This window comes from Rhagoletis pomonella, unplaced genomic scaffold (assembly GCF_013731165.1).
Source record: "Rhagoletis pomonella isolate Grant_MI unplaced genomic scaffold, Rhpom_1.0 Rhpom_scaffold_04154, whole genome shotgun sequence".
Lineage (NCBI taxonomy): Eukaryota > Metazoa > Arthropoda > Insecta > Diptera > Tephritidae > Rhagoletis > Rhagoletis pomonella.
This window is the reverse complement of record NW_023462704.1, coordinates 6,800-17,529: the sequence shown is the minus strand read 5'-3', so window position 1 is coordinate 17,529 and position 10,730 is coordinate 6,800. Positions and strand designations below refer to the sequence as shown.

General features: G+C 39.2%; 4 protein-coding genes across 10 annotated transcripts in view; 1 reads left to right on the top strand and 3 right to left on the bottom strand.

Moving 5' to 3' along the window:
- On the top strand, positions 1-952 carry LOC118754583 (nucleoside diphosphate kinase; the record flags this gene model as incomplete). Its single annotated transcript, XM_036489475.1, is given in 2 exon segments — positions 1-253; positions 517-952. Coding segments are annotated over 2 exon segments (586 nt in total), but the record flags the coding sequence as incomplete, so codon positions are not given.
- LOC118754582 lies at positions 953-1,877 on the bottom strand. Its single transcript, XM_036489474.1, has one exon. The coding sequence runs from the start codon at positions 1,856-1,858 to the stop codon at positions 1,136-1,138; it is 723 nt and encodes a 240-aa protein (XP_036345367.1). The 5' UTR covers positions 1,859-1,877; the 3' UTR covers positions 953-1,135.
- An 85-nt stretch (positions 1,878-1,962) lies between these two features.
- Positions 1,963-2,562, bottom strand: LOC118754585 (tubulin-specific chaperone A-like). Its single transcript, XM_036489476.1, has 2 exons — positions 2,205-2,562; positions 1,963-2,133 (listed from the first exon to the last, which is right to left on the bottom strand). The coding sequence occupies exons 1-2, from the start codon at positions 2,411-2,413 to the stop codon at positions 2,004-2,006; spliced, it is 339 nt and encodes a 112-aa protein (XP_036345369.1). The 5' UTR covers positions 2,414-2,562; the 3' UTR covers positions 1,963-2,003.
- A 1,093-nt stretch (positions 2,563-3,655) lies between these two features.
- The window catches only part of LOC118754581 (elongation factor 1-alpha 2), a 10,624-nt gene continuing 3,549 nt past the window's right edge, over positions 3,656-10,730 (bottom strand). For 2 of the 7 annotated variants that reach the window (XM_036489468.1, XM_036489470.1), the window contains exons 2-5: positions 8,434-8,516; positions 7,202-8,105; positions 6,376-6,581; positions 3,656-5,900 (exon numbers count right to left, since the gene is read on the bottom strand). In XM_036489468.1, the coding sequence (XP_036345361.1) occupies positions 5,541-5,900; positions 6,376-6,581; positions 7,202-8,024 (1,389 nt within the window). In that variant the 5' untranslated portion in view covers positions 8,025-8,105; positions 8,434-8,516 and the 3' untranslated portion in view covers positions 3,656-5,540. Of the gene's footprint in view, positions 5,901-6,375; positions 6,582-7,201; positions 8,106-8,433; positions 8,517-8,752; positions 8,777-8,838; positions 8,934-8,984; positions 9,085-10,730 lie in introns of those variants that run through there. The other 5 variants (XM_036489472.1, XM_036489467.1, XM_036489473.1 and 2 more) reach the window with 5 other exon arrangements.

Here is a 10,730-nt window from a genome sequence, read left to right as displayed (position 1 = left end):
GCAACAACACGAAAATTTGCCTTCCCGCTCTATCAACCGGTGGTGTTCGCAAATCAATCTGCTTGGCAAAAAAGCTGTCATGATTGGTACGATTTTGGCATTCTTCTCGTTGTTCTCGTACGCAATGGCAGCAAACAAGGAGCGCACTTTCATCATGGTGAAACCCGATGGAGTCCAGCGTGGACTCGTCGGCAAGATCATCGAGCGCTTCGAACAGAAGGGCTTCAAATTGGTGGCTTTGAAGTTCACGTGGGTAAGTGTAGCACCTGGCGGAGGTGGTCTGTAATCAAATTAACTGTGCTTAAAAATTTGGGGGTAGATTGGAATTTCGGACTTTCCAGTGCAATTTGTTCCGAAGGGAATATATTTTTGAGGTTAGGTTTGGTCAGGGTATTTGCCACATGCATAAACTTTTAATTTCAAGGTGATTAGGGACGGATTTACTAAATATGGATATGCATATGATTTTATTTGGCTTGACTGTTAGTTAACATTATTTTATATTTTTTCTTACAGGCATCGAAGGATCTTTTGGAAAAACACTATGCCGATTTGTCATCTCGCCCCTTCTTCCCCGGTTTGGTCAACTACATGAGCTCCGGTCCAGTGGTTCCCATGGTGTGGGAGGGTTTGAATGTTGTGAAGACCGGCCGCCAAATGTTAGGTGCTACTAACCCAGCTGACTCCTTGCCCGGCACCATTCGTGGCGATTTCTGCATCCAGGTTGGCCGCAACATCATCCACGGCTCCGACGCTGTTGAATCGGCTAACAAAGAAATCGGTCTTTGGTTCAACGAGAAAGAGTTGGTTTCATGGCAACCAGCTGCTGAGGGTTGGGTATACGAATAAGATTTAAATCGCTTACAATCGTAAATACACCCTCATAAATGTTATTAAGTAAAAAGTACATTTCTGCCACTGAATTCCAATAAAATAAAGCGAAGCTAGTTAATTATCAAGTTTTATTTATTTATTTGGAAGGTTCTGTTATTATATTGTTAAGCAAGGGAAAGAGATTAGTTTGAAAACGTGACAAACGGAAATGAGCTTTACTAGTGTTTTCGGTTTCTTGTTGGTATATAAAATTATACAATTGTTATTTATAGATAAATGTAACAAGTGTACTATGAAACAGTCACGTGGCTTTATATTGCTGCCACTCTCTAAGTGCATTTTCACGGGGTAGAACCCAACCGCAAGGTATATGTGTGCCTTGTTTGCTACGCGTCAAATAGCTATCCCAGATGCGACGTATTCGTATGAAGTCACCCCTGTTTTGTTCATCATAATAGGAATGTTCAACCGGGCCAAAAAATACATCATTCCATTGGTCCTCCAAATGCCTTTCTTTAGTGCTTTCAGGAGCATTATATTTCAATACCTCGCTCCGAGTGGAACCCATATCAACTTTCCTAAGGAAACGTTGGGAATCGTGTTTCAGCAAACGAATTTGGAGTTTCTTTGTGATCGTTGAAGTTAGACAATTTGAGGTTTCGGTATGAGTTCTTGCAGATGCTTCATAACTTGGCAAAACTGTGGTAGATGCTATAGAAGAGGGCATCTGCAACACGTTTTTACTAACAACGTGCGTTTTAATTTCTTTCACTTTCGACTTTTTGATCTTACGCCTTTCTTTTCTTTTCTTAATCGTTTTAGCAAGACGTTCTAGTGGAGATTTTTCAACTACCTTGATTAATTCATCAGTTTGCTGCATCAGACTGTCGATATTAGATTCAGAAGTTACAGTCTCGCATTGCAACGCTTCCATCTTCTTGATATTACTCAAAATATTTTGAATATTACATTTTAATTGCGAAACTGGTAACAATTTTTCGGTTGCTCTAAACGAATGAGTCATATTTGCGTGCTACGCGATGACGACTTCAATTCGATGCTTAATTTATGTGTTTTTAGCTAACAATAAAATATCTTTTTAATAAATTAGTGAATTGATGGCAAATATATAGTATAAAATGGAACTTTTTTAATTGTTTTCTTTATTGCTAGTCTTTCTGCACAAGCACCTCTTTAGCATCGTTTACCACCTGCGTTGCGGTCTCGTATTCCTTTGTTTCCTTGAGCTCTGTCTCGTCTTGCAGAAAATTTTCCAGGGCTTCTAATTCCTTTTTCAATCTGCAAGAAAAAGCGCACAGCTGCTTATTTTCACGTTACTTACAAGTGCCATCTGTTTGTTAATTGCTCACCTGCGCAGAGTGTCTGGCAGCATCATCAAACACTCCGAGATCACCTCTTCTTGCTTCTTCAAAACATGCTCATCAGCACCTTCACCTTTGAATCTTTCCAGTCGATTTTGCTCGGTTAGCACCTCCTTTTCACAAACTGTCTTCTCCTTGGTTAAACGCTTTACAACGCCCGTTTTGATCGTCAATTGTCGCAAGCGTGGATCGGCCATCAAGTCTGCTTTTGGGTGTCTAAATGGTTTTAAATCTGCTTTGCTAGATTGAAATCAATTGATATGATCCAAGCTTGTATATTTTCGCCAAAGAGTGAGTCACAAATTCAGCCGGCTTCCGCCGTATTTTTTGTTTTTGTATGAGTATGAGAACGCAAATGTCAAATTTGTTGACAGCGGATGTAAATAAAATAAGAGAGCGGTAACGAAAGAGACGTTCTCTGCTGCAAAAAAAAAATATTCACAATTGTTGAACGGAAATGTATTAATTTTGGTAGCATATCCTAATTTCCTCTTCCTCTCTGGAATTTTAGCTACAATCAGCGTGCGTATATAATTAGAATGCGTTGTACATAAACAAATTAGGCGGAAAACTAAATTTTTTTTTTACTTTTTCTTGCAGCATGGTACAATGGCATAATTTTTATGAAAGCTCCTTTTTAGTAGCTTCGATAATGAGCAGCTGAGTTTAGTAAAAAAAAGCTACAATGTATTGCGGAACACCTGTTTATGAACAAAAGTGGAAAAGGTGTAAAATAGTGTTTAGCAAATGTAGCGAAGAAGTTCTTAAAGTTAAACTATTAATATCCAAAAAAGTTTGTCCAAACAGGTGTGATCACAAATCTACTGTATACAGGCAATAAACGCCAGCAGGTTTGTCACGGAATATTTGGACTCCTTACGAATTCAACAGTCGTGAACCAATGTATAAAAGCCAGGTAAGGGATCTAAATCATAGTAACAGCAAATGGTAGCAGTTTAGGCGACACTGAAAGTTTTTGATAGATCCATAAACACGTCTTTGCCGCGGCCTACAACTATACATACATACATATCGGCACCTGAAATGCAAAAAGACGTAACAACATCGTAACTGAAATGGAAAAAATAGTGACTAATAAGTGACTAATGAAATCCATCATATCAATCAAAAACTGAATTTTGCATTTTTTATTAGCTACGACTTTTTGTATTTCACCGACGATGTTTGTTACGTCCTTTTGCATTTCAGGTGACGATATGTACTTACATACATACAATCCGCGGGAATTCGCCTGCACATCGATTAGTCAACCTTGTTTTTCTTCGAAGAATGCCTCTAAAACACATGTTCCAGCTTACTGAGGAACACAAGTTTTACACATTTCGCAAGTTACCTATTAGCGCAAATTCGCATGCGGTGCACGACTGTTTTTGGTTAAGCCTTCTTTATTTCTCAATTCAAATTTTAAAATGGTTCAATTAAATCGTACAATTAAAATGTTTCATCTTTATTTAAGCAACTCCAGCTTTTACATTTATTATTATTTATTTTCATATATATTTTTGGATTTTTCGTTTTTCATTTTAATAGTACACATTCACTGTCTATTCATGCTTTGCATTTATGCATTCAAGTGATTATTTTTAATGTGGGTGTTTCATTAAAAGTGTGTGTGTGTGTGTGTGTGTGTTTGTTTGTGTCACTGCAGTTTATCGAGTGTTTTTCGTGTTCATTTTGATTACATTTTGGTAATCAGATTAGCCATGGTAATCCAATGCCGGGTGGTCCGCTTGCACACATACATATTATGTATGTATATGGTACAACCAGGACATCGATAACGGAGTTTGTTATATAATTCTCCAATGGGTGCTTGCCCATGTGTATGGATTGTGGGTGGAGGGATGCAAAGTGTGGATAACTTCTAAAATTGTATGGTGTTGTTGTTGTCAGAGGTTGCTTGCATATGCGTGTGTGTGTGTGCATGTGTACTTTTATGAGTTGGATAGGAAATTACGAGTATTACCAACTTGAATTGGATTTCACAATATAATATAAAAAAAAAAAACTTAATAATAATTATAAGAATTAATAACAAAATGAATTCAATTCGATTGAGTCTCACAGTTTGGTGTTGAAATACAGTACAATACGTAGTAAACGCTATAGGAAATTTATGAATTTGCGTAAGTACAACTACAGAGTACACTTTGATGATGACTAGCACAAATATAATGCCGGTATATGATAAGGGATGGATAGTGATGAATGAGCGAAGCTGCGAACGCGCATCATTCGTGTATTTATGATTTCGAATAAATATATTAATTATAAAATGTATAAGCGTATATTGAATGCGAAAATGTTGTGATTTCGTGCGATTGATGATTGCTTTGCGATATTTTTAGCGCGGGCGGCGATTAAGTCCGATTTCCTGCGAAAGGATTTACGATGACGATATAGATTAAGAAAGACGTAAATATAGTATATAATCGAAAATAATAAAAATGTCAGTTTAGAGTTGCTACACCCTAGACGGTGAGCTGCTTCGCCTGTGGTTGCGTTTAGTGTGGAAGTGATTGGCCTAATCGCTGTGAAGATTGGAGATGAGGATGTAGTGAATGCTGTTGATATTTGGTTTGTTTTTGTTTTTGTTTGTGTTGTAATTGAATTCTTTTTGGTTTTCATGTTATCAATGTCTTTTATTTTGCTTTTAGCTACTTGCTTAGGGAATGATGCCTTCACGCACGACTCAATCGAAGTTCGGGGATAGGGCAACATGGCATTGGTCGATGCTAATGATGTTATTGCTGATGATTTCCGCATGGAGATGGATTTTTTGCTAGTGTTTGTATGGTTGTTGACGCACAAAGTTTGTCCTTTGTAGGTGAAGAAGGTGTAGTGATTAATGAGGAAAATTTGCGATTTATTTTTTGTGGTAATGTTATTATTATAGTTGTTGTTGTTGTTGTTGTTGTAGTTGTCTATGTTGTTTGTGTTGTTGTTGATGTTGATGTTGTTGCTCACATTGAATGTCATAGCTTTACTATCATAATAATTACTTATCATATTCATATTCATATCATTGATAAGAGTAAATTGTATTATTCTTTTAAATTTATGCTTATTAAATGTTTTCTTTTGAGATTTATGTAGTAGTAATTTTGCTGTTGCTGCTACTGTAGTTGTTGGAATTGACGACCACGACGACCACGACGACCATGACGACCATGACGACCACAACTCCAACGACACCGATGACAACGACATTGATGGCGATGACAATAATACAAATTGTATTTTTATTTGCTGTATTTGCATAATTATTTGTTGTTGTGAGTTAACGTTCTGCTGGCACTCTAGTTATTTCTTCTTCTGTGCCTTCTCGGCGGCTTTTGTGACTTTACCCGAGGTTGTCTCTTTAAAGGTGACCGACTTTATGACCCCCACCGCGACCGTTTGCCTCATATCACGTACAGCGAAACGTCCGAGCGGCGGAAACTCTTGGAAACTTTCAACGCATAACGGCTTAGTGGGCACCAACAAAATAATGGCCGCATCACCAGACTTAATAGCTTTCGGATCGGTCTCGGTGGTCTTGCCAGTACGGCGATCGCATTTCTCTTTGATCTCGGAAAATTTGCAAGCAATATGAGCGGTGTGACAATCCAAGACCGGGGTGTAGCCGTTGGCGATTTGACCAGGATGATTAAGTACAATCACCTATTAAGCGAAAAGTGACAAGTTATTAGTGAGAAATACGTGCATACATGTGAAAAATAAAACAAAATTTCAGCAGGGCTGTGTCAGCATAAAAACACATTCAAATATTACGTAAGCAGAGTTTTAGTCATTTTTAAGCCCTCCCTCTCCCTTGCCAGAAGAAGTAGGAAAAAAAATAAATGTTTTTCCCAAGGACGGTAATCACTGTAAGTTAAATCATTTTAATCAGCATTTAATCAATATTTCAGATGTGTTTTATTTGCGCAAAAATAATGGTAAAAGTTGAGTTTAATTTTTTTTTTTATCACAAAAATTGATTTTACGAGTTTTTGCGACGCTCATAACATGTTCATTTTTTACATTAAAACTTAAAAGATTATGATTATTTTCCGTCCCTGGTTTGGTCAATGTAACAGATCGCTTTTAAGTTACGTCAAGTTAAGACTTCATAAATAACAGCTTAAAGTTCACTCACCTGAGCGGTAAAATCGGCAGCACCCTTGGGTGGGCAATTCTTAGAGTCACCAGCTACATAGCCACGTCGCAGCTCCTTTACCGAAACGTTCTTCACATTGAAGCCAACATTATCGCCAGGCAAAGCTTCAGAAAGTGCCTCGTGATGCATTTCCACAGACTTGACTTCAGTCACCAAATTGACTGGTGCGAAATTAACCACCATACCTGCGAATATTTCAAAAAGGATTTCATCAGCCAGTGAATTCTTCGCTCACTTGAATTCGCAACCGAAAATCTTTGCTCTCAATTTCTAAGCATCGATTAATTCGCGAGAACATACAGACGCAAGCGTACCAATTTGCATGCGAATGCATACGAGTGCATTTGCACTCGGTTTCGTGTTGCCCGGATGCGGAATCGAAGCCGAGCGAGCAGGCGGCTTTTCAGCATAAAAGTATGCAGCAAAATTTGCCGAAATATGCAGCAGCAACAACAAAAAAAACAACAACAAGCCAGTAAACATGACGAGCCACATATGCAAACATACATACGTGCACACAAACGAGCGCAAGCGACCCACTTTTGCAACTTCCTTGCGCTCCCATCCACAACAACCTACAGCGACGGCATTCGTACTCAACTTTCCAGCCGCCCACTCACCCACATACATATGTACATTGGTTTTACATACATCCTATGCATGCAGCCTTATACTAGATGCAGCAATCATATCCGGTGCCTGGACGTAAGCACACACCCACACTCATGAAACGCGCACACACACACACACACACACAAATAGCACACATGACTCAACAACACAAACATAGAGCTTACTTACTCACCTGGCTTCAGTATACCAGTCTCCACACGTCCCACTGGCACCGTACCGATACCGCCAATCTTGTAAACGTCCTGCAATGGCAGACGCAATGGCTTGTCGGTGGGCCGCTGTGGCGGCATAATTGCGTCCAGCGCATCAATCAAACACTTGCCCTCCACTTTGCTCTCCTTGCGCTCCACAGTCCAACCCTTGAACCATGGCATCTTCTCAGATGGTTCAAGCATATTATCACCATGCCAGCCGGAAATGGGTACGAATGCCACCGACGCCGGATTATAGCCGATCTTCTTGATGTAGGATGATACCTCCTTCTTGATTTCCTCATAACGTGTCTCGCTATACGGTGGCTCAGTGGAGTCCATCTTATTAACGCCAACAATCAATTGCTTGACGCCCAACGTGAATGCGAGTAGAGCATGTTCACGCGTTTGGCCATTCTTAGAGATGCCGGCTTCGAATTCGCCAGTACCGGCAGCAACAATCAATACCGCGCAATCGGCCTGCGAAGTACCGGTAATCATATTTTTGATGAAATCACGATGTCCAGGCGCATCGATGATGGTCACATAGTATTTCTGCGTCTCGAATTTCCACAAAGCAATATCAATGGTTATGCCACGCTCACGCTCCGCCTTCAGTTTGTCCAAGACCCAGGCATACTTGAAGGAGCCCTTACCCATTTCCTGGGCCTCCTTTTCGAACTTTTCAATCGTACGCTTGTCAATGCCACCACACTTGTAAATCAAATGGCCAGTTGTGGTCGATTTACCGGAGTCGACGTGACCAATTACAACAATATTAATATGCGTCTTTTCCTTACCCATCTTGAGTGTCTACGCTTCGTACGCACAGCAGCTTTGAATTCTTCCGGCGAGATTTCGTAGTATTAGCTGGGATTTATAAAGCTATTACGTGTCAGTTGGAAAAGATGTGCGAATAAAAAGTGGAAGTAAGTGACGGAATGCGCCAAGGTGTATGTGAAGTGTGTTTTACACTTGTCGTTGAATCGGTAAGTTTAAATGGAGGTGTCAGAATTGTAAAGTGTTCGAGGGTATTGAGGGCATGGATAGTGGGTGGGAGGGAGCAAGGCGTGTGGGTGGGGGATGTGGGAATATTTGTACATACATATGTATGTACATATACATACATAAATATGGAAAAAATGGGCGAATGGAAATGCGTTCGGAATCATGGATACTTACTTACATATATTTTTTCGGTATGTACACTTACTTGCTTTGTTACCGGCTCTGAAGGAAGCAAATCAAATTTCCTTTGTCCGCACAGTCGTCGAAAGTTAAAGATTAGGGAAAACTCTGCAAAACAATGAGACAAACCAGAATAATTTCATTAGAATCAAGAACTTAAAGGTGCAAGCTGGATTGAGTTGGGGTAGGTTGGGTTGGGAGGGGGGGGGTGGTGGTGGATTACGAGGCGGGGAGTGGCTGTTATTGGCTGCAAAAGTTACACACAGCTAATTAACAGTAATCATTTTTCAACTCGAAATACATCTTCCACAACATCAGATCAGCAACCAAATATATAACTCAACTGCTTTAAATTTTTTCATCAGCAAATATGCTTATACTTCCGGCAGCTCAATGGCAGCTTCGAAAGAAAAAAAATCACTTCACCAACCACTGCCTATTACACAATTTCTAACAGCGAAAATGTTACTGCCACAAATTGAATTGAAAAATCACAGCATATTTTAGTTTTGTTACACTTTCCTCACTATTTTACCACAATTCTCAATACTGTGTGAATTTTTAATTACTAATTACCGTCGCTCACAGTGAGGGCACTGAAAATTTTGCTGCCTGTACGTCTATGCACCGCTACAACACAACCGAATGTGCAAAAGTTTCGTCTTTTCTCTATATGAAAAATCAATAACCATCTCTGACGATGGAGTCATATGTCTGCACTCCAACCACCCGGCCGCCAGACGCGCACCGCCACCACACGTTACCCGGCCCAATTGCACATCCCCAAAAAAATATGCATAGTGTAGTACTCGTACATGTATGTACATATGTATGTATGTAGTAGACGTCTGCAGGCCTGAGTGCAGCAAAATATCAAAGAAATGGCTGGGTGTAGGGCGCAGTAGGAGAAGTAGGGGTGTAAGTGCGGTGTGGCTGACGGGAAGATATTATGCGACATGGTTCTGCATTGGATTCGTTTCTGCATTGGAAAGTGCGTTCTCATTCGTACCATTCAGCGAACCGTTCAGTTATCTGTTTGCCCGCCTGTCTTTCGGTATATCTAGGCGTTCTCAATAGCAGCGTATGCGCTCGACTGTATGCTCGCCGCTTTTGAGTTGCTCTGCGAGCTGTGTGCTTCTGTGCTTGTGCAGAATAGAATTGTGGGCTGCCGTGTGGCCGATAGCTTTCTGGGGCACATACATATGTACATACCTACATTCGGGGGTATGTTTCTACATTAGAACGGATCGGCCCCCATAAAAAGTTTGAAAACTGATTTTTCAGCTGATTTTTGCGCCAAAAAATTGTCGTATTTGCTATATCCTAAAACAGCAAGAATGCAATTATCTTCATAACTGTTTTACTTACGAGCCGATTTTAATTCGTTTAAAATTACTTTTGAGGAATATAGCTCGCTTTCACATTATAAAATAATTGATAATTTACAAGTTTTTTTTTTTTAATTTTATGGCGACCTTTGAACCCTGGTAAAACTAGATTTACATGAGGCAATTTTCTAGGCGATTCAACATTGCTCAAAAAAAAAACCGCTCGTGTAAATGGCGACTCAAAATGGCTGTCAAAAAATCGCCTCATCTGAAGTTATTTAAAATTGTAACTTAAAAATATACATATTTCCAGCGATATACATACGTATGTATTTATGTATCACTATTTAGTAGTAAATATTCTCATAACAACCGGATAAACGGTTAACATCCGTTCATTTAGTTATACGGACATTCGTATTTTCTAAACAGTGTTTGACCGGATTCCGTAAAATTGTTCTCAGAACTATCGAAACTATTGGGTTGCTAAACAATTAATAGCAGACTTCATTAAAACACAAATAATTGTTACATATTAGTATTTTTAGGCTGCGTTTCATTCCGGGTAATCCCATTGTCACAGCCGGAATAAACAGAATGCGTTTGAAATATATGTTAACATATCATCAGGAACGTTCTAAAGAATATGTAAACAAAAAAGTTTATTCCAAACGTTCAGAATGAATAAAGAAATGCAGCCTTAGATTCAAAAATCTTGATATTCGGTTAGTGTCGAATATTCGGATATACGGATTTTCAAATCAGACATTCGAAATTTAGAATTTTCGGATTAAACGGATAATCAAAAAATTTGGATAGAGCTCCTGGGCCTAGTAAATATCAACTTTTTTCTTTCGTATGAGGACCCGGCCTAATATACCAGTATTCATATTTTACTTTTTTTCGCTTGCTTCTGTAAATAATGACACACATAAATACATCATATTTACTACATACATATGTACTTAGTCAGAAATCAATTAAAGTGTTATGA